At 38.5% G+C, this 24,383-nt stretch overlaps 1 protein-coding gene across 2 annotated transcripts in view; it reads right to left on the reverse strand.

Annotated features, from left to right (window-relative positions):
* The window catches only part of kat6b (K(lysine) acetyltransferase 6B), a 213,847-nt gene that overhangs the window by 80,609 nt on the left and 108,855 nt on the right, over positions 1-24,383 (reverse strand). For both annotated transcript variants that reach the window (XM_048563299.2, XM_059640390.1), the window contains exons 6-8: positions 15,577-15,709; positions 10,245-10,300; positions 8,578-8,702 (exon numbers count right to left, since the gene is read on the reverse strand). In XM_048563299.2, coding sequence (XP_048419256.2) covers positions 8,578-8,702; positions 10,245-10,300; positions 15,577-15,709 — 314 coding nt within the window. The remainder of the gene's footprint in view (positions 1-8,577; positions 8,703-10,244; positions 10,301-15,576; positions 15,710-24,383) is intronic.

Genomic DNA, 24,383 nt, shown 5'->3' on the forward strand with positions numbered 1-24,383 from the left:
TCATTCAAACAAGTATAAATGGAAAAAGAACACCATGTTCTCATCTCAGGGAAAGAACTAATTTTGCCAACCAAAACTGGCAATGTTAAATGAATGACTTTCTCATACAAAAATTATTATAACTTCACTATTATTTGTTCCCTCCTTAATTAAAAATATGTAAGGGGCAAGATGATTTTAACTTGTTGTTTAAAGGCATACTTTGTTGTATCTACACTAATTATATTCCTACATTCCAAATGGGCAACTGCTTGCATTATTATTCCCATCAAACGACACAATTTTAGCCACAATAGACATGATAGTCCTCATTTCCTGAAGAACTGTGAGCATTCACAAACAACTTGGTAATTCATGATTAAGATAGACTAATAATTAAGGAGTTACTCTGAATGCTGAAGGATAATCGTACCTACTTCCCCTGTCAAATCAGCGCAGACATTCCATGAATAGCGCAGTCATGCTACAATAGTTTTCATTGCTGAGGTAAATCACATTTTCATTCCTGACTTGGAGCTAATGGTGTACATCAAACAACCTGATGTCCTACTCAAGTTTGAAAATCTTTCTCAGAAGTTCTTTTAATTCTCAGCAAGTAAAGGTACAGTCCTTTCCCAGAGTTTGGAGAAGGTTTTATATGAAAGTCATATAATGTCTCCAGGTAACATGAGCACATTATAGAAGCTCACCATTACGACAATTAGCACCAAATAAAAGAAAGTTCTTATCTATAATGTTCAGCGTACACCATTGAAGTTGAAGCCAACTTTGAATGAATGCATTATAGCTCAAGATCATGCTAATAACTTACAAGCAATTTTGAAAGTGTCTTTGTGGGATAGGAGAACAGTACAGTAAAGTAAAGTCAACATTATTAAATGGTTTAAAAGTAGTGCTACAAAACCCAAAACATGTATCAGTTTAGAGAATATCACCCACCAATCCAAAACAACAGCTCAACCATGGGAAGTGTAAGGTGCAACACAGCATACATTTATTGATCATTATGTTGTTTGTGACCAGATTGTTCATTGCTTTTTTTGTCTTTTATAGGTCATATTTATTTTCAAACTGGCACCTATTAAAAGCACCTTATTGAAGGCATTTAAGCATATGAGTAAAGGTACGCGCAATGTTCTGTAAGCAAGAATATTTTCAAGCACCATAAGTGCTAATTAGTCTACATGTTGCATCAGAAATAAGGCAGAGAGTCTGGAAGGAAATTATCATGGTAAAGTTGTAACCACTGTTCAAATAGCGTATTAAAGTTTTACTATGTTTGGGATTATATTCATCATGGACTAGAACAAAAGAGTCCGCTTCCATGCTCTATGGCTCTACACAGTCAACAATTCCACCATAAACTATTTGCCTTAGAAGACTTATCTACCACAGAGTCTGAAGGCTATACATTCAAGCCCAAGTCTAATACCTTAGCACACTATATATTAAGACCTGCAAATTTCATACTATACTGGGCCTGTTCTGCATGTTGAGGTGGGTGCAAGAATAAGTCATGAGGTATTGTTCAAATAAAAAGGATTTTCCAAGTGCCTTTGTATGCCTTTATTAACAAACATGACTTGGATCATTCTTCTTACTTCCTATACACAAACTGGCTGTTGTGTTTACAGTGGCATTTCAAAAATAATTTACTGATTATAAAGTACTTTGAAATATGCTGACAGCATAAGGATTCCCTTTTTAAATGTTTATCTTCTAATTACTGAAATCCAAAGCTGCTGAAGAGATCTAAACTGGCAATGGAGGAAATTCTTAAATGATTAATTGAATTATAGAATCACGACAGAGAGAAAGCAGGCCATTCGGCCCATTGGGTCCAAGGTGATCAATCCAAAGGGTCCCAGCCAAACCCACCCCTACCCTACCCACCCTAGAGTCAATGGGCAATTTAGCATAGCCAATCCCCCCAACCTGCACATTCTTAGACTGTGGAAGGAAACTGGGACACCCAGAGGAAACCCACAGAAACACATGGAGAATCTGCAAACTCCACACAGACAATCACCCAAAGCGGGACTTGAACCCGGGTCCCTGGCACTGTGAGGCAGCCATGTTAGCTGCTGAGCCACCATGCTGCCAGGTGCCAATTCTTGACGATGAGAGGTTGGGTGAATACAAATTCAGAACATGTCAATAAATTTCACCTCTTTCAAAGCATAATTAAGAATGGCGCCTCAGGGTGATCAGATATTTCAACCTCAGTCATGGAGAATGCAAGTTCATTTTGTTGACAGATAGGCCTGCTGCTGGCACCTGGTTCTATTAGGTTCTTCTTTGGGTAGGTTTGCTGCCATCAACCCTTTTCTCAAAGCAAGTCAACAGAACTTAGTAGTATTAAGTGATAAAGGATTAACCACAATAAATCTGCAGTCAAAGACACACATACGTAAATTAACAAGAAGTAGTTTATTACATAATAATAAGGTAATAGGTACTGTTAACATAAAACCGGCTACATTAACATTAGATAAATAACACTGGTGTCTCATGCAAGATAACAATTTCATCTATGCCACATGACTGTTGACTGAGGAATGGACTAATCACTAACAACTGTGATGCAAGGCACGTGATTTATCTACATTTTAATATCATTTGAGTTTGGATTTGAAATGGTGGCATGCGGAGCTTGCTGTTTGCGTGTGAATGATTAACACGAATAATTTCTTATTGAAGCTTAGACAGTCTAAGGTCTATTGTATGAATGGTTAAAGAGGAGTCTATCAGATTCTCAAGAGGGGGGATTTGAACCACAGCCAATTTATGATAGAGACGGCTTAAAAAGGGTTAACTTGAAAGACTTGAAACAGTTCTGCCCAATGATTTACAATATCCGGAAAATCAAAAATCAATCTTTTGCAATCTATGTATAACCAAAAAAGCTGCTGTGATCCCCAGCTGACGATAATCTTTCAGCGACATTACAAACAGTTGATGTAACTTGCAGGTAAGCTAGAAAATATCTTGGATGAATGTTTACATATCACTAAGGATGCAAAGTCACTAATCACTGATATTCCTACGCTCACGGTGGGAAATAATGGTGGCATCGGCGCTCTTGTAAAACTCATCAAAACCTTTACAGAGGCATACAAGAGCACACTCTGAGCATCAGCAAGACGGTGGTCCTCGGCCAACCTGGCTTGGCATTGTGGAGCAAGCACTTAATCATCAAGGTCCACGGAGAAGCCTTACAGAACCTTGACCTCAGGAGTGTCCTATCGGCCAAACCAGCCATTTGATGAAGAGAGATCTAGCACCACCTCCAGTGTGCTAGCACAGACTTTGGCTGCCTGTGAAAAAGGATGTTCAAGGACAACATCAGATCTGACACCAAGATCATGGTTTTCAGAGTTGTGCTGGTTTCCTCCCTCCTACACGTCTCTTGAGACGTTGACTGTCTACAGCCGACATCACAAGGAGTTGCAGCAGTACCAGTACCACTACCTGCACAAGATCCTATGAACTGGCTGGGATGAAAGATGCACCAACACCAGCATCCTTCACCAGGCCAAAATCCCCAATATTGAGGCACTGACCACCCTCATCAGCCACAATGGGTTGGGCACATCGTCCGCATGACTGACACGAGACTCCTCAAGCAGGTGCTCTACTCCCAGCTTTGGGAAGACAGGCAAGCCCAAGGTGGACACAGGAAGTGCTTCGGTGATACCTTCAAGACCTCACTAGCCGAGTGTGGCATTCCTACAGACACCTGGGAATCATTGGCCCATGTCTGTCCAAAGTGGGGGAAGAGCATCTGGGAAGGGACCGAGCACCTCAAGACTTGCCATCGGGAAAATGCGGAAGCCAGGTGAAAATAGCAAAAGAAGCACGCTGCCACAACAATGCTTCATCTACCCTTTCCTGCAACCACCTTCTGCCCCAAGTGCAACAGAGCCGCGGAAGCTGCAACAGAGCCGCGGAAGCTGCATTGGTTTGTACAGCCACCTATGAACTCAGTCGGAGAGTGGAAGAGAGTCATCCTAATCTGTGAGGGACTGCCAATGAAAAGACAGCCCAAAAATAATGCGTTGTGACAGCAAAAGTAGTATCATCTAAATTAAACACCTCACAACTATTGTAAGGTTCAGACAACTATTCTATCAAGAAAAAAAATACAGTAATGAAGTGTATTATCAACTGGTCCTTCTCCAAATATCTTTGATGACTTAATTACGTATATGGAACCAACAAGACCTATTCCATTATACACCATAGGGTCCCAAAGGCTCAAACTGCCCTAACATAGGCCATCAATAACAGTACACATTTTAGAAATATTCTTGGCTTCTATGATTACACTAGATACAAGTGTGGTCAGCATTTAATCACTTCCTCCTTTCTTATGCCCAGAACTCCTGCATGAAGATCAAGTACAAGTGCACATTAAACCTGGACAAATGTATAATACAACAGTTTTACCAAACAGATGTTTTTGGATGCTGGAGTAGCATGCCATCCCTACTTTTTAAAATTGCTATTCGCCACCTTTTTTGCATTTCTCCACATTACTATGGCTCCATGTCATCTAAAACTACCTACAATCTACGCAAGAAACAAATTTGCTCATTTTCTGTTTTCATATTTTCATCCCACAATGCCAAAGGCAGCTGCAAACAAGTAACATCTCTATAGTTGCCAAACAAGTTAGACTTGGAAATGATTAACCAGAGCTACAGAGAAAGTGATTAGTCACTGTGACCAGGCAAACTGAAATGATAATTTTTCTCATTTGATCAATGCAGAAATCGGCTTGACACTGATTTGGTTTGATTCTTCTGAAATTGCCAGCTGGAGGAGGTGGAAAAAGAAAGACAGAATAAACTTGCTAGTTCTCACCAGCTCAATGCTTTGAACAAGTGGAGACTGCAGTTGAGTTTCATGCAATTGTTACAGTTCATAAAAGCTCTGCACTGGGATAACATGTCTAAGATTTTTCTCAAAAAGGCATGTGACTCATGAGCTTAATATAACACGCCACCCCCTCTATGCATGATAGACCATATCAATTAATGAAGCCTCATGTCAACTTCCTATCAAACTGAAAGTTCTATCTTTCGTATTAAAGAAAACTGTCAGCTCTGAACAGCCCTCCTCATTGATCTGATATTTACTCAAATGATGCTAAAACCCAAACTATGAATTAGCATTCATGAATTAAAAAGAAAATAATCAGTGTTTTGGACGAAGATTAGTTAGGTACCTGTAGTAAATCACTCTAATTTATCTAGTATACAATGCAGATGGTAGCAATGGAGTCAAAGTGGTAGAAGGGGGTTGGATAACAGATTGGCTGCCTGCTCATTCGAAGCAAGTAGCCAAATAACATTCTTAAAGAATCAATTCAGGGGCAATTTTATGACCCCTGCCATTTTCCTGATAGCAGAAACAAAGGTAGCATCTTGTCAGCTCAATGGAGGTTGCCTCTGTGGCATGCTACAGTGAAGCGATGGTAGCAACAGCTATCAGAACTGGCAACTCAATGCCACAAGGAAGAAGTTGCATTTAGGAAAGGTTGCAATCATGTCTAACAGTGATCCAAAGAACATGTTCTTCTCCAACTCAACTAACTTATGGTTCTAAATGCCACCTTTTCAATGCTCGATGTACAGCCTAGAGAGAGCTGCCTAATGTTGAAATGTCTTTGTAGTCCCCAATTTGCTTTAGCAGCATTCAGCACTGCCTGCAGGGCTACCGGAGCTATACAGCATCTGACTTCTGTTTGGACTATCTAATGTATGTTATGACTAGTTGGCCTGAGTTCTAGATGATATTTAAACAATCCTACAGACTCAGCCAATAGTTACGAGGTCCTCAAGTAAAGTTGCAATACTTTACAAATAGACACAGGTAGTTATTGAAAAATAAGTAGTATTTGTGGATAAAATAAGTAGAATAGTTTAGAACTATGACACTGATTTGAGAAAAATATACAACTGCAAATTAGGTTGAAATACCTATATACACAGAGCTGTTTTTGTACAGCAAGAAAGCTTGTCTTGCATTAACAAAACTCAATATGTAGCAAGTTGTTTGCAAGGTGAAACCAGAATTTTTCAGAACAGATTATCCTGGCGTCAGAAATACAAGAACAGATTAACTTTGAGCACCCAGCTCCTTGCTGTAGTAACAGTGATTGTTCACCTTCTCAGCATTTGTTAAAAGTATCACATTCTGAATATCAAGTGCTGCACTTAAACATTCTGTCCTTTTGAGACTTGAACTTTAAATAAATAGTTACCAAATCAGTCATATCCAAAGAGATCTATCCTAAAAAAGTTGTTACAGAAGCATATTTAACAGTAGTGCTAGATGCCGTGGTGGGATTCCAATAACATCGTATAAGCTAACATTGGGTCTGGTCCTATTGGGACACCAATAAGACTGATGAATCCTGAAATCCATGACATACCTATGATCAGCTATCTTGCAGCAACATGATAAATAAGAGATAGAAACATAGCATATACACCATTCAGCCCTTCAAGCCTGCTCTGCTACTCAATATTTTCACAGCTGATCACCCAATTCACTACCCTGTTCCAGGTTTCTGTCCATCGTCTTTGATCAGTTTGGTCCTAAGAATTAACATCTACACCTTTCTTGAAAGCCTTCAATGTTTTGGCTGTAACAGTAAAGACTCACCATTCTCTGGGTGAAAAAATACCTCCTCACCTCCGCCCTAAAAGGCCTCGTCCGTATCCTTAGATTCTGATCCCTGGTTCTGGATTCCCAAGTCATCGGGAACATCGTTCCTGCATCTACCCTGTCTAATCCTGTTAGAACTTTATGAATTTTCATGAGATCCTCACTAATTCTTCTAAACTCTAGTGAATAGAGTCCTAATCGATCCAGTCCCTCCCTGTACATCAGTCCCACCATCCCAGGAATCAGTCTGGTAAACCTTCTTTGCATTCCCTCAATAGCCAGAACATCCTTCCTCAGATCGGAAAACAAAACTGCACACAATGAATATTTGTAGTTAGTAAAAATGCAATTAACAATAGAGCACATATAAATATCTTCCTCCCAGTGTAAAATCTAGACTACTTAATTTCTCCCTTTGTTAAAAACCTTTCTTGGAGCCATTGGGACATTTTGATGGGAAAATGCAACTTCTCCCTGAGTCAAAAATAATTTATTCTATATTTACTCCCAACTTTACCTTTTAAAAATTAAAGCTGGATTGAGAGCGCTTGACCAGGTGCATGGCTGAGCTTTAAAGATGGCGCCGGTGCCAGGAATCCCAGGAGGTCCTGGCAGTGGCCAGTACGTCTGCCTGCAGTGAGTAGGAGAATATGATGAGTGGGGTGCATAGAGATGTGGTGCACAGTTAATGAAGTGAGTGGGGGAAGATAGTGCAAGAAAACTGGCTGGAGGTCTGAGAGAGAAACACCCATGCAACTCGCCAAAAATGATACTTAGCTGAATTCTGTTAAGATTCAGCCCAATGTGTCTTTTTTCAGCAATACTCAAGGTCTGTACTACTAAATGACTGTGTGAACAAAGTTGAGTATATAAGTTCATTTTATATTAAAACTTTCTAGTAGTTTTCTTTACGTATGTCTCAAATACAACTTAAGAGTACAAACATCCAGAAAAGTATACTTCAAAACATTCAGAAGAAGTCTAAAGATGAATCAAAGTTAATAGAGTCACAGAAGTTAGCTCACGTTCATCTTCCACATTTTATGTTATTTTAACAGTCCTTAAATAAAATATTGTGTTCCAAGTCCAGTTCTGGTTCTGTCCTGGTCATCTGTTTAATCGCGAACATTCACTAATATGGCATACTGAGATGGCAGCGTAAACAGATTCAGATAATCCGATGAGATAGGAATAAACAGAATAAAATCATCTTTTATGGTACAGCATAGTCATATATCGTGTATCCAGAACACGGTGTCATTTTTATCTCAAATGAAGTTTAAACCTTACATAGAAGTTACGCAATGTTTTAAACATTTTTATAAACTGAAACAAAATATAATGTTATTATTTCATATATACAACAGTTCAAGATATGTACTGTATTCATACGAACACACCATCTATTTTAAATTGAACTACTTTTATCCTGATTCATTTCATACTCAGACAACATCAAAAAATAGTTAGCACTTAGTTTATGTGCAGTCTTAAATTTACCGACTGTAACGGAGGTGAAAATAAATTTATATTATTGTAGATATAAGCACATTTAAGTCTTTCATTGTACTAATCTTTTAGAATGCACCCTTGTTATAATTCTGACTTTATAACACAAGAATGAAGACAATTACTTTCATATGCCTATAGTTCAGACATATTAACATTTTTTAATACCAGTTAAACTTGTGTTTTGTTTTTTGCTGACTCTAACTTGTTTGTGTCATAAACATTACCAGCTAATATGCACAACAGAAAAAAATAGGCAAGAAATTCTGTATGCTGAATTTCTTCATCATGAAACTAATTTTAAAGCATACAGTTACGGGAAAACACATGTGCAATTTGCAACACTGGTCAGTGTTCTAGAATTCATTTCATGAATCAAATGAAATACCTCACCTGGAGTGAAAGGTCCCGTGCTTGTCTGAACATTTCTAAGTCCTCCTCTGTCACATTGTCCTGGTGGAAAGCTACACCTCCACCTGCACTATCCTTCTTGATACTTTTCATAAGTTCTTCATTGTCTGCAGTTCACCAAATCAACACAGGAAAAATATTCATGTCCATGAGCATGATTGACTATCATATGAATGTCATTATATACTCCATTAAAAGGTTCATAACATGACCGCAACTTATTCTGCTGCTTTATTACTTGAAGGAGGTAAATTAGTATTCTTCATCTAACAATTTGAATACTAACAGTCACATGCAGTGAAGGCAGGTAACCAGCACAAAGTAATTCAACAACAGTATTTACTTTGTCCAGCAAGGTTGATATTAGTGTATGCAAAGAAATAAAAGGAGGAAAAGAATGGAGTAAAAGGTAGAATAGAAATACCTACAGCTAACACATCTGCCAGTTCTCACTGTCAACAGTGGAAGCAAACAATCACAATGGTTGCGTCACAGTTCGAAAATGACTCGTAAAGGTGAAAGAACAATGTGGCAATTTGGATGGCCATGCAATTCTACAAAGTCGTAATTAGTGCTATGCAGGCATTGGGACTGTTAGTACTACAACAGATGCCAATTAAACAAGATGTTTGATCTGTGATGCAAGTGCGTTTGAAAAAAGTGTTAAGATATTTAGTTAGCATCAGAAAAGGGAACAAAATATTTTCTCTGTTTACATTCCTACACAGCAAAGGAGGAACATGAGAAGAAGCTAAGGGCTATGTGATAAGTAGAGAAAACTTTCACTGTACAGGACGCAGGTTGGTTTGGTTTGGACCTTTGCTTACCATCGTCCCGATCTTGTTTAATCCTTCCGTGTGCAATGTTCCCCATCCCTGCTGAGGGGGTCCCCATTTGAGGGGTCAATCTGTATGTTAATCTGCCTAATATTTTGTGCTTTACAAAGAAGGAAGTTTGTCTGAAATAAGTAAATGATTTTAATGAGCATGTCCTGGAAGCTCTCCATCGAGGAGAAAAGGCAGGGAACATGAAGTTACAATTACCTTCCTTTTGTTCAAAAGGAGGGTAGATTTTTGATGTGGGAACCAATTCAGGCTTCTGCTGCATATGCCTAGGTATTGCATAATTGGAATTCCCCTTTTTACGAGACTTTCTGTGAATGGTATAAATATGAGATAGCCCAAAGAGTCCCTTTATATAGTTGCTGTTAGGAAGTTTACTATAAGAGAGAACACTTGACTGGCTGTAAGAACTTTGACAGGAATTAGCAGAAGAGGAGGTGCCAGAATTGAGAGAGTTGGAACTCTGACTAGAAAGTGAGGATTGACAGAATGGGGGTAACTTTTGAGCAATACCTGTGGACCATGTTCTGGAGTTACAAATATGTGATCGATTCAAAGTGCAGTTTTTTTTCAACAAATAGCATTTTGAAAAGTCTATTATTTCACCTTGTGCCTTTCGACCATCAGGTGAAGGTGTAAAAAATTTAGTTAGGCCATCGATAAGGCCATAAGTCGTATGGTTAACTGAGAGTTTGGTAGTATCAGCGATGGTTGGATCTGTATGAACCAATCTGCTGCAAGAATCTCTCAGAGCTGTAGCATGATGAAATGAAGGTGTGGTAGAGATTTTAGTCTTTTGACCCCTACCAGGTGACCCCCTTCCCGTGTCCATTGTCATAGATCCTTCATCATTGTCTGCAGATCTGTGGAAAAGGACAAAACACAACATTACTACGCAAGAAAGAACATAAACATTTCTAGGAGCATTTCTAAAATTGGAAATACATATAGAAGAGAAAAACAAATGGGAAGGAAAATCGGATGTCCAAGTGAAGAATTCACAACCTTCACTGTATGATTGCATTTCTACTTGCTCCATGTCATTTGGGGTTATTTCCACCATAATCATTTATATTCCCACATCTCATACCATTCGCCAGTAAAAGGGTTAAAGGAACTAAATTGGTTCTAGGTCACTGCTGATGTAATTAAACACTACAAAATGAGTAAGGTTTTTAGATAGACATGTCCTCCCTCAAGGAAATGCCCTTCACCAATCATGCAAACCCTCCAAACAGGTTGGCAAAAGTTCATAAATCATGGAATTTATAAATGCATAACTGCATTTCACTTGTTTGTGACAGAGCGCATCAACTTAACAATATGCAATGTTACTAAAAGAAAATGCTACAATGTGGGCTATGTTACCATCTGGCATTAGCAGATAATTTATTCAACAAATATAAAAGGAAACCTTCAACAAGTTATCTAAATTGATATCTTTACAATTCTGCTTTCATTCCTTGTGGAACTATCTTTTGTGCATTTTACATTAAATCACCCAAGAGCCTTTGGAATACACAGCTTAATTTCAGTATGATTTACAAATGCCAGTATTAAGTTATGAAGTAAATCAAGTGTTTCATAAAATTAATTGCTTATGATAACATGACTGTACTGATGGATATTGGCAGATGTCTATTTGATATTCTTCATACAAACATTTGAACAAGTGCCTCATGGGGAATGTACTGAAACAGTCAGCTCCTGTAAGTAGAAATGAGGTAGGAATATTAACTGAAAAAGAAATAGTGAATAAAATCCTAAATATAGTTAGTTATTCAAACTGACAGAATTAATCACATGCTTTGAAGTACATATCCTTAGATTACACTTCAAACTGGATACAACAGATAATATTAAACTAAATTTACATGCCACAAATAAACAGAAGACGTGTATCAAAAAAGGGCATAATTTTCATAAAAATTTTGATAATCTTTACAAAGTCTGCAATTGGAACACTGAATTTAAGACAGCTAAATGAAAATGAAGTAGATTTGGGATAGCAAAACAAGTTGTCACATTTTGGTAACAGTGGAACAGGGCAATGACTTGACAGCAGTCTAAACAGCTGCAGTGTCAGATGGAGATAAATTAAAGACAACCGATATGGACAGGCACTTTGGGAGGAGCAAAGAGTAGAAATCTGAAGTCAAACGAGAATAGAATTCTGAGTTTGATCATCAGCCTTTCGAAGGAATATTGTGCAATTGAAAAGAATACATAGTATTGACACAAATGACTCAGGCAAACGTAGTAAGAGCAAATCAAACTTGTCTTCTTGCACCAAATTAAGGTGAGTGAAAATGCCTGTATTAGTCAGTAACAATAATGTGTTTTGGAATGTAGCACATGAGGACATGTCTTCAAAATTAGAAGCCATTTGACTAAGTGGATTGTTATAAGAAATTAAATGCATAATGCCTCAAAATTGTCAAATAATCACTACCCTGTTTGGTTCACTTCTACCACAGTATTTACCAGCTGATTGCATACTCATAATACCAGCAAGTGTAGAATAATATAGTGATGGACCGGCTTGGGAATTAGAGACTCTCAAACAAGAGAGACATGTTCAATATATCAATTCAATAAATGAACTGCTTTAACTTAAGTTAAATAACCTTTTCACATTGCACAAACTACCTTCCCATAACTTCTATTATGTGATGCAAAGCATCAAAAATCAAAATCATATTGTCCAATTACAAAAAATTACAATTACCAATTACAAAGCAAGCTTTACTGTTTTCCAAATAATAACTTTTTAAAAGCAACTTAGCAATGAGTGATATCAAGGTTAAATAGAAATGTCATCATAAACTGACACTGATAAAATAATTCAAAATCATGAGCTGCTTTCTTTGCATAGGCATTGTCCCTCTCAGTTTCATATCCTCTTTTGCAACACGTCGTGTTTGTCCACAATAGCAGTTTTCAATGGCATACATTTTTGTCCTCTTCTTCAAATCCCTCATGTCTTCAATCCTCCAGCACAGGCATTTTATACAAATTGACATCCTTAATACCACCATTACTGGCAGAACCTGCAGCCATTTTGTAATTTTTTTGCCTCACCCGCCCCTTGAAGAAATTTTGAAACCCACCTTCCCAATTAATCAGTCAGTCACTTCACCTAAATTTCCTCCAAAGTTTAGTCTTTGTTCTTATCCCTACTATCACATTAACTTGGGAGTATATGGGTAGCTCAATATTTCGATTTCTGAATCATGAGAATTGATCTCTCTGATGCCAAACGAAGAACTTTGAAATTGGCTCTTCTCTAGGAATGCCAAGGCACTCCTGCAAATGGCAACAGACGTGGTTCTCGCATCCAGATCATTACTCTGTTTGCTTGGATGACATTGCCTCAAAAAGAAGTGTTGGATGTGATTAAGTACGCTTATAAGCAACACATTAGTGCCAGGTATTTTACATAATGATGGGTTTCTTGTCATGGTTCACAGCACTTTGCTATGAGAACATGATGTGCTGTTTTGTTGCATTCAAAGAAATGTCTAGCATAAGGACCGACCTTCTAACTTATGGGCAAACAATTCCAGACAAAATATGGAGCAATTTGCTCAATGCTCCTGGCAGTATTTGGATACTCAATTAGAAGATACGTTTCTGTCAGGCTGGTACACAGAATCACATTTCTGAAATTGATCATAATGAGTGGAGCTGCAGAGCAACCAGCTGTGAAAGATTAACAAACACTTTTTTAAAAAGTTCAATGTAAGGAGCTAAACATTTCAAGTAGAAATGGTAGGAAAGTGTGTGTATATGGAAATTCATTCCCTTTAGTTTTGTATGACATCCAAAATAGAATGTCACCTTACGTAAGTCATTTGTGTTGAACTCAGAGTTCAGTTCAGTTGAAAGATGTTGAACTTGCAACGATTGTGGATGGGAATGACAGACTTCTTGCTGAAACTGTGTCATGAAGGAGAAGTGAACTTTGGTACAGTATTTGTTTTAGCTACCAAAGGTCAACATCCATCAAATTTGACATGAATGTATATTTTTAGGTCTGCTTATCCAGTTTGATAGTTGAAGATTGGAAGAGAAGCTGTACTCAATCACTTTACTGAAAAGGCAGCAATGAAAATTTTAAGGGCAGTAACCACTGAATAGACCTTTCACTACTATATAACTGAAAAATTTCCTGAACCTCTAAATAAAAGCAAAATCTTTTTAAAGGACTGGATACTTGTTTTAGAATTAAAAATACAAACCAGGATCAATTTTCCTCTGCAGATTTTTAAGTGTGGAACTACAATAATAATTCAGAATCCAAGGGAAACAATACACATCTTTAGTTCATTGTCACCCATCCATTTGATTTAGTATAAGGATATCCTCATCACTAAGAAAAAAAGCAATCCATTCTTCACAAGACCATGCGCAAATGAAAAGAATTTGCAGCTCCTCTGTAAGTGTGAATAAATACACTGCTCAATGTGGTACTGAACCAAAAAGAAAAATGGATTGTCCTAATTTTAATCCTTGGCGTATGCTGAGTTATCAAGCTAGAGAATAACAGGGATATAAAAATTGGTTTTGCATCTTTGGGATAGAAAGGAAAAAAAGAAACATCTACTAGAATTCCGACTTTTTTTGGTCAGCAACACTCTGCTGGGCTGTACAGGTAAAATGAATACGAAGGTTGTGCTCAGTTCCAAATCAAATGATAATGATTACAAATGACTAATTTATTGATTGAGAAGATGAGTTTCCAATTTTCATTTTTTGAAAAAAGGTGGTGATGGAGAGGACATTTCAAATAGGCTCAAATACTCTATTCCCAAATGGAGGCATGAAGGAGTTGGTTATGTATAAAATGCTGGAGGCCTGAAGTCATGGAAGACTTGAAGAGGAGGACAAAAATATACGTCAGTGACGACAGTATACTGGACAAACAGAAATTAGTGCAAAACCCACATGAAGATTGAAGAGTATTATGAAGATCTGGCAGAATATGAAAAGGGCAAAAAGGTACATCATTCTTTTTTCAAGGATAAAAGGAAGTACAAGTTTAGATGAAAATAAAGGCAAAGGAGCCAATGGAAATGGAATTTCAATGGAATATTACAACAGAAATCGCAGATTGGTGTGGGTTAAGTTCCAAGATTTGGAGCCACATTTAAAAATAGTTGTAGATTTCTAACTTAGGAGCATGACATATATTTAAGAGCTTTGAGTTAAACAGGAGAGTGAATACAGAACTTATAAGCTTTCAGAAAATAACAAGCTGAAAATTTTACTTTAAAAAAAACATGAAATAATTACAGCTAAATTCCACAGGTTGATGTGAAAGTAATTTAAAAAGTCAAGTACCAAGTTGAGTGGCTATCCAATTTTGTATAAGATTGAAGAACACAAATGTGTTTCGGAAAAGTGCACCACAGTAATGACAGCCCATATAGTGTTTGGTCTGTGTGTAAGCACTGTAATGAAATTTATACATGACAATTTGTGCTTTAGTTATAAAGAAAATCCCCATGAATTGATAATTTTCAACAAGCTAGCATTACGTAAGAACACAAGAAATTAAGAGCAGGAGCTGTTTTTAAAACCATTCTTTGAGCCTAATATGATGTTCAATTATAGGTGAACTTCTACCTCAATTACACCTTCCTGCACAATCCTCATATTGCTTCATTTCTTTCATGCCAAAAGCATAATTCAGCTTCACAGGTACACTCATTGAAAAGAGCAAAGCAACAACGTGTATTAAGAACAATGGATACATGATGAATATCTCAAAGTATATTTCCGGGATATCTATCTAATTTTGTATGTCGAAAATCTGCCATCGGTTAATATTTTAACTTCAACTGAGGAAATGATATGACAGGTTGCAATAATGATGTAGACAATTTAATTTTTGTAATTGTTTAATATTTATTGATAATTTTAATTTTTAAAAAATGGAGCATCAATTTTCAAAAGCTACACTATTAGCTTAAACAACTTTGTGCCTAGTCTGCTTTTTAATCTAGGAGACAGCATTTGGGTTAGAAGGCATGGTAATTAGAAGGAAACTTATCTAGCTTACTTCCACTTTTTTAAAAACATTGCATTGCAAATATCTTTAAACATTTGTTATATTTGTTTCAAATAGTAAACATACATGGTTCTTTGCTTTAGTTTGTTTTTGGGACGTCCTACTGGTTTCGCATAACGACGTTTAATCTGTGCAGCTTTCTCATGTAGTAACTTCCTTCCCTTTTTCTTTGGTCTGCAGATTTGACAGATCCACATTCCTATTGCAAACAAAACAGCCATTAGCTTCCCTCAACAAAATTTCCAATCTGTGCCATATCCCTCCATATATCTATTTATGTTTATATCAGAACCTACAAATCATTTGAAAGTTTAAATCCACTCCTGCAACTGAAATATCGAAGTTAGAAAACATTAGAGGAAATGAGCATTTTGTTAAATTTGCATATTAGATAGTTCACAATTAGAAACAAATTTTAGAAACATTAATTTAGTAATGCTGGCGGCACACTTACAAAAGGGGTTCCACATTATATTCAGAGCTCAGAAGGTCCCTTCTCCAACAAATACCAGTTCACAGCCACGAAACTCAAATCAAAGCAAGTTATTTTTAAACCCACTTGATGAACAGAAGATCTCTTTAACTAGAACAAGAATTAGTTTTCACTGATTTATGAGAAATAAATCTCATTGAATAATATGGAGATTGTGAGTGAAGCAGAGAGCCGTCCAGAAAGAACCAAAAAACAATGGGACTGGAGATTAAAAGATAACAATGATTTAATTGTAAGCTAATGAGCTGTAGTTTGAAATTATCACACATTACGGTAGAAGGTGATAAATTTTTGTCTTCCAACTCAAAAGCATAATTATAATTTACTAGGATGCTAGAAATTCAGACAATTCCCCTATCTCCCCTGACCCTCAAGAATCACTAGCAAAAACATAACAGAAAACTATAAAATGGTTACAAGTCATAAGGAAAATTTGTTGACAAAAACGCATAGGCACTTTTATAACTATGAGGCTCTGAATATATGTAGGAACTAAAATTATAGTACATTTTACCAGAATAGACATGTGAAGGAAGGTTGAGGAATGGAATTAACTTGAAAAAGGTGTAAATAAGAGAATTAGTAGACAGGACAGAAGCAATCAGGGTGGAAATGAGCAATATATAACAGTAGCAACTAAGTTGAACGGATATCCACCAACAACTCAACCATAAATCAGCAGATACTTGTTTGAGCAAGAATAAAAAGCAAGAATAAAAAGCAAGAATTCAGAATGTGACAACTGAGGGATTTCAATGTTTTAGAAGTAAAGTGGTCAGATGAGAGGTGACAGAAAGGAGTTGTGAAATAAAAGGCAATTTCACAGAAATATTACATGTAGGAAAATTCTAAGTAGATTAGGTGCAGAACATTTCACTAGAATTGATTGTGTCGAAGTAGTGTAGAAATAGGGTTAGGAGTTGGGTGCTAGACTATATAGTTAAGTTCAAAAAATTATTTAAAGGGTTTTGTTGATGATGGCTCAGCTGGGTAAGCCAGTCAGCAGCTGTCAAACAAAGACCAGGATAGTCCAAACATTTGGATTGGGGGAATACATAGTTTTCATTGGGGTTTACAAAGTAAAAAAGGGTAAGATGGTTTTGCAGGGCAATTATTTTGATAATGACACACAGCGTGGGACAGGCAAGCACAGAGTGGACAGTATTTAAAAAAATAGCAGCAAAAAGGATCAAAAGGGAATAAAAAAAGGGAAATAGGCAAAACTAATGGCTCTTTGCTTAGATGTACAGAGATCTATTAATACAAATTGATGTAGTAATACAAATAGAGATTAATGGGCAGGAAAAGAAAGGATGTAGAGTAGCTGTGTTAGCATGACATGGAATAAGTATAATGGCAAGAAATGATCTTGAATCAGACGATGTACAATCCATGTGGGTGGAGGTAAGAAATCACAAGTGGAAGACCTAAGAGCAGTGTATAGACCCCTGAACAGCAGCTGTTCTGTAGGACATAGACTAAGTGAGAAGATAATGAGGGCATTCAAAAAAGGCAGTACGCCAATTACAGGTGACTTTTAATCTTCACATAGATTGGACAAATCAACTTGGCAATCAAAACGACAAGGAAGAATTTATGAAGTGCATTCAGGACAGTTTGCGAAAATATGTTGTGGAGGCAACCAGCATGAAAGCTATTTTGGATCTCCATCTGGCTTAATGAATTCTCTCGGAGTAAATTAGCCCCTAGCAATCAGTGACCATAATGTGATAGTATAGAGTGTTCTGTTTAAGAGTGAGAAAATTGTGTCAGATGCAACAATGCTAAACACAAATAAACTTAACTAAGGATGAAGTTGGTCAGAGTTGTCAGATATGGACTGGTAAAGGAGGTTCATTAAAAAAAAACCTGAGGAAAAACGGTAGACATTTAAGAAAGCTCATGACCACAGCAAAAATATATCCTAGTGAGGAAAAAGATGCCACGGAGAGTTAAAAGTTAAAAGTTAAAGATAGTATCAAAATGAAAGAGAAACATACAATTTGGAAGGATTAATGATAAACCAAGGATTGCGAAAATTTTAAAAGCCAACAAAAGATAACCACAAAAAAGAGGAAGTAAACTATGAGGATAAATAACAAGGCATATTAAAACAGACAGCAAGACCTTTTTTACATATATAAAAAGACTAAAGTAAACAACGTTCCCTTTAAACTGCACAGCTGCACGGAAGTTAGTCTGAAGCTCTGCAACACTGACTGGTATGCCTATACATTGACATCCAATTCCAGTATGCATAAAACAAAAAAAATTAAAAGGAGCATTAAAAGTAAAAACAGGTCCCTGAACAAAGCTGACAGAAGGGATTGCGAGGATGGGGAACAGAAGAATAAACACAATAACTATCACAAGAGAAAATGTAATATGTGCATAAATGGGGCTAAACTGAGTTGGATCCTGGGATTTTACAGGAACAAGTCAGAGTTGCAATGGGAATATTTTTCTCAAGAATCCTTAGATTCTGGAAAAAGTCCCAGAGGACTGGAAAACTGTCACTGTAACATGCTTATTCAAAAAGCCGGAGAGAGATTAATATAAAGGATCTATAGACCACTCAGTTTAATATTTGTAATTGGAGTCAGAATCTATTATAAAGGATATAACAACACAGCATTTAGAAATATATAATACAATCAGGTAGATGTGTTTGACTGCAGAAACTTAAGTAACATTGTCAGTGCACCTCCAGTGAAGAATTGGTGTTCTGTCCCACTTGTTATTTATATGCCTCGGTTTGCTGGGGTAGTTGGCATTACTTCTGCTTCTGTTTTTCAGTGGTATGTATACTGAGTCCAGCTCAATGTGTTTGTTGATGGTGTTCTGGTTGGAATATCAGGCATCCAGGAATTCCCTGGCATTGCTGTTTGGCTTGTGTTATTATGGATGTGTTGACCCTGTTGAATTTGTGTCCTTTGTTATATGTGTATTGACATCAGTAAGAATTGGTTGCGTGTCTCTTGTTGGCTAGTTGGCGTTCATGTATCCTTATTGTCAGTTTTCTTCCAGTTTGGCCTATGTAATGTTCCTCACAGTCCTTGCATGGTATTTTGTACATTACGTTAGTTTAATTGGTTGTGGGTATGCGATTCTTTATGTTTGTCAGTTGCGACAGCTGGAGTGCGAAAGTGATGCTAACCACCCCAGTAAACCAAGGCATATAAATAACAAGTGGGATAGAACACCAATGCTTCACTGGAGATGCACTGACGATGTAACCTTGCAGGGTTACAAAATATCTGCAACCAAACTCACCGTCTCAGCAAGCAAGTCTACGACCTCAAGCATGTTTATCTTCCTATGTGTCAGGTATGACTTCAGCCAGTACAGAGTTTGCCCCAGTACCCAATGATTCCAGTTTTGCTTGGGATTCTTGATGTCACACTCGGTGAAACGCAGCCTTGATGTCAAGGGCTGTCACTCTCAGCTCTCTTCTGGAATTCAGCTGTTATGTCCATGTTTGAATGAAGACTGAAATGAGGTCAGGAGTTGAGTGGTCCTGGCAGAACCCAAACTGCGTGTCACTAAGCAGGTTATTGCTGAGCATGTGTTGCTTGATAGCACTGTTGATGACATCTTCCATCACTTTACTGATGATCGAAAGCACACTGATGGGATGGTAATTGGCTGGGTTGGATTTGTCCTGGGTTTTATGTACAGGGCATACTTGGGCAAACTTCCACATCGTCGGGTGGGTGCCAGTGGTCTAACTGTACCGGAACAGTTTGGCTAGGGGAACGGTAAGTTCTGGAGCACAGGTCTTCAGTAAAATTTCCAGAATGTTGTCCAGGCCCTTAGCCTTTGCAGTATCCAGTGCCTCTAACCATTTCTTGATATCATGTGGAGTGAACAGAATCAGCTGAAGGCTAGTATCTGTAATGCTGGGGACCATTAGAAGAGGTCAAGACGGATCATCCACTTGGCACTTGTGGCTGAAATTGCTGCGAAAGCTTAAGCCTTATTTTTTGCATTGATGCGCTGTGCACTTCCATCATTGAAGATGGAGATTTTTGTGGAGCCTCCTCCTCCAGTAAGTTGTTTAAGTGTCCACCACCAACCATGACTGGATGTGGTAGGGCTGCAGAACTTAGACCTGATCCACTGGTTATGGGATTGCTTAGGTCTGTATATCGATTGCTGCTTTTGCTGTTTGGCATGCAAATAGTCCTGTCTGGTGGCTGCACCAGACTGACAACTGACAATTATACCAGACAAACGAGTTTTGAGAAGATTTGTAGCTCAGGTTGAGGTTCTGGATGTGAGTTTGCTCGCTGAGCTGGAAGGTTAGTTTTCAGACGTTTCGTCACCATTCTAGGTAACATCATCAGTGAGCCTCCGACGAAGCGCTGGAGTTATGTCCTGCTTTCTATTTATCTGTTTAGGTTTCCTTGGGTTGGTGATGTCATTTCCTGTTATTTTTCTCAGAGGGTGGTAGATTGATTTGGAGCCAATGTGTTGGTTGATGGAGTTCCTGTTGGAATGCCATGCTTCGAGGAATTCTCGTGCGTGTCTCTGTTTGGCTTGTCCTAGGATGGATGTGTTGTCCCAATCAAAGTGGTGTCCTTCCTCATCTGTATGTAAGGATACTAGTGATAGTGGGTCATGTCTTTTTGTGGCGAGTTGATGTTCATGTATCCTGGTGGCTAGCTTTCTGCCTGTTTGTCTAATGTAGTGTTGGTCACAGTTCTTGCAAGGTATTTTGTAGATGATGTTCGTTTTGCTTGAACTTAAAAGACCCTATACAGACAACTAGCAAAACGAACGTCATCTACAAAATACCTTGCAAGAACTGTGACCAACACTACATTGGACAAGCAGGCAGAAAGCTAGCCACCAGGATACATGAACATCAACTATCCACAAAAAGACATGACCCACTATCACTAGCATCCTTACATACAGATGAGGAAGGACACCACTTTGAGTGGGACAACACATCCATCCTAGGACAAGCCAAACAAAGACACGCACGAGAATTCCTCGAAGCATGGCATTCCAACAGGAACTCCATCAACCAACACATTGGCTCCAAATCAATCTACCACCCTCTGAGAAAAATAACAGGAAATGACATCACCAACGCAGGAAATGACATCACCAACCCAAGGAAACCTAACCAGATAAATAGAAAGCGGGACATAACACCAGCGCTTCATCGGAGGCTCACTGATGATGTTACCTAGAATGGTGACGAAATGTCTGAAAATTAACTTTCCAGCTCAGCGAGCAAACTCACATACCAGACAAATTTATTAAGAGTTCCTGCAGAAGTAACAAACAGGCTGGATAGATGGCAACCAGTAGATGCAATATAGTTGGATTTCCAATTACAAGATGATCAGAGGATTAGATAGGGTGGACAGTTGACAGCCTCTTTCTTCGGATGGTGATGGCGAGCACGAGGGGACATAGGCATAAAATTGAGGGGTGATAGATATCGAACAGATGTCAGAGGTAGATTCTTTATTCAGAAGAGTAGTAAGGGCGTGGAATGCCCTGCCTGCAACAGTAGTAGACTCAACAACTTTAAGGGCATTTAAATAGTCTTTGGATAAACATGTGGATGATAATGGAATAGTGTAGGTTAGGTGGGCTTCAGATTGGTTTCATAGGTTGGCGCAACATCGAGGGCCGAAGGGCCTGTACTGCACAGTAACATTCTATGTTTTATGTTCTATATTTCACAAAGTACCACATGTAAAAGATACTTAATAAGATCCCATGGTGTTGGGGATACTATATTAACATGGATAGAGGATTTGTTGACTAAATGGATGTGATCAGTGATGTAATAAAAGGACCTGCATTAGGGCCGTATTATTACTTATTACATTAGTTATTAATGACTGAATAATAGCATAGAACGTCAGGAATCCAATTTTTTTGACTAAGTTAGGCAACATTGTAGACAGTATAAATGAGAGCATAAAATTACAAAAGGATATTGACAGACTATGCGAATGGGCAAAACTGTGGCAGATGGAGTTCAACATAAGCAAATGTGAGGTTATCCATTTTGAAGCAAGTAAGGATAGGCTGGTGCACTTTCTAGACGGTGTGAATACAATGGATGTCCTAAGAGACTTGGGGGCTCAGGTGCACAGGTCTTTGAAAAACCAGAAACAGGTGCAGAGAACAACCAATAAGGCTTAAGGGATGCTGACCTCAATATGTAAGGGACTAGAGGATAACAATGCAGAAGTTATACTGAAGCTACACAAAACCTTAATTAAACACCATGTGAAGAACTGTGAGCAGATCTGGGCACTACAAATTACATATATTGGACTTGGAGGGAGTACAACCTAAGTTTACACGAATGATACCTGGACTTCACAGGTTAAGTGATGAGGGAATATTAGACAAAATTGGCATGTTTTCTCAAGATTTTAGAAGGTTAAGGGGTGAACTGATCAAACTCTTCAGAAAAGGACAGTGTAGATAAAGTTAACCCATATCCACTCACTGTAGGTTCTATAACGAGGGGTTATTGTCTGAAAATTATGGCTGGACTGTTCTGGAGAGATGGACTTCTACACACAAAGGATGATGGAGGTTTGGAACTCGCTGCCACAAATGTAGATGATACAAGATCATTCGTCAGTTTTAAATCTGAGATAGATAAATTTTTGTTAACCAAAGGCGTTAAGAGATATGGGTCAAAAGCAGGCATTTAGAATTAGGCAACAGATCAGCCTCAATCTCATTAAAAAGCAGAGCAGGCTTGAGGGGCTATATGGTTTACTCTTGTTCCTAATATGAGACAGACAGTTAGGATAAAAGTGGCAACTCATGCTTCGTGGAATTGCACAGGGATCAGTGTGAGGCCACAACATTTACAATATCTGTTAATAACTTTGTAGCATTGCCAAGTTTGCGATGACACAAAAATTGGCGGGAAGGCAAATAATAAGGATGATACAAGGAGTCTATAGAGGGACACAGGCAGCTTAAGTCAGTGGGTAGATGGAATATAACGTAGGGAAATAAGAGACAGTAGGAACTGCCAATGCTGGAGAATCTGAGATAACACGGTGTGAAGCTGGATGAACACAGCAGGCCAAGCGGCATCACCCTCACCACCATCCCAGGCCCTAAGAAGACTTTTCATATCAAACCGATGTTCATCTGCACATCTGTTAATGTGATATATTGTATCCACTGTTCCCGTTGTGGCCTCCTCTACATCCGGGAAACTAAACAGAGGCTTGGGGACCGCTTTGCGGAACACCTAAGCGCAGTTTACAACAAACAACTAAACCTCCCAATCGCGAACCATTTCAACTGCGTCCCCCCCACCGACGACGTGTCCATCCTGAGCCTCCTGCATTGCCACAATGATGTCACCCAAGAGATGCAGGAACAGCATCTCATATTCCGCTTGGGAACCCTGTAGCCCAAGGGTATCAATGTGGACTTCACAAACTTCAATATCTCCCCTCCCCTGAGTGCATGCCAAAACCAGCCCAGCTAGTCCCCACCTCCCTCATCATTCCTCCCACCTCAAGCCCCACCCCCATCTCCTACCTACTAACCTCAGCCCACCCCCTTGACCTGTCCATCCTCCCTACCTTTCCCCTCCCTAACATTCATCTTCACTGGCTCTAATCCACCTCTTTGGCCTGTCTGTCTCCTCTCACCCTAAATTCTCCTTTATACAGCTTCTATCCGCCTCCCCCATCCCTCTATTTATTTCAGAATCCCCTTCCCCGCCCCCATTTCTGAAGAAGGGTCTCCACCCGAAATGTCAAACTTTCCTGCTCCTCTGATGCTGCTTGGCCTGCTGTATTCATCCAGCTTCACACTGTGTTATCGAGGGAAATAAGAGGTTGGGCACTTTAGCAGGACAAATGAATATTATTTGAACGGGGCAAATTGGAGAAAGCTGCAGCATAGAGGAAACTGGAGGTCATGGTATCATACAGCATCTTCAGAAACAGACTCTTCAGTCCAACCAGTCCATGCCAACTATAATCCCAACCTAAACTAGCCTGACCTGCCTGCACTTGGTCCATATCCAAACATTTCTTATTTATGTACTTACTAAATGTACCCACATCAACCATTTCCTCTGAAAGTTCATGCCACACAAAAACCGTGCTGTTTTAAAAAAAAAGCCTTCTGTGTCTTTTTAAAATCTTTCTTCTCTCACCTTAAAAATATGTCCCCAGTGGTGAAATGCCCCACCCGAGGGAAAAGACACCTGCCATTCATCTTTTCTATATCCTTCATGATTTTATAAACCTCTGTGCTTCAGCTAAAAACCTTCTTGCCCATCCAGCCTTCCTTTATTATTCAAAACCTTTATTCCAGCAAGATCCTGGTAAATCTCTTCTGAACACTCTCCAGCTTAATAACATCC

This window comes from Stegostoma tigrinum, chromosome 37, assembly GCF_030684315.1.
Source record: "Stegostoma tigrinum isolate sSteTig4 chromosome 37, sSteTig4.hap1, whole genome shotgun sequence".
Classification (NCBI taxonomy): Eukaryota; Metazoa; Chordata; class Chondrichthyes; order Orectolobiformes; family Stegostomatidae; genus Stegostoma; species Stegostoma tigrinum.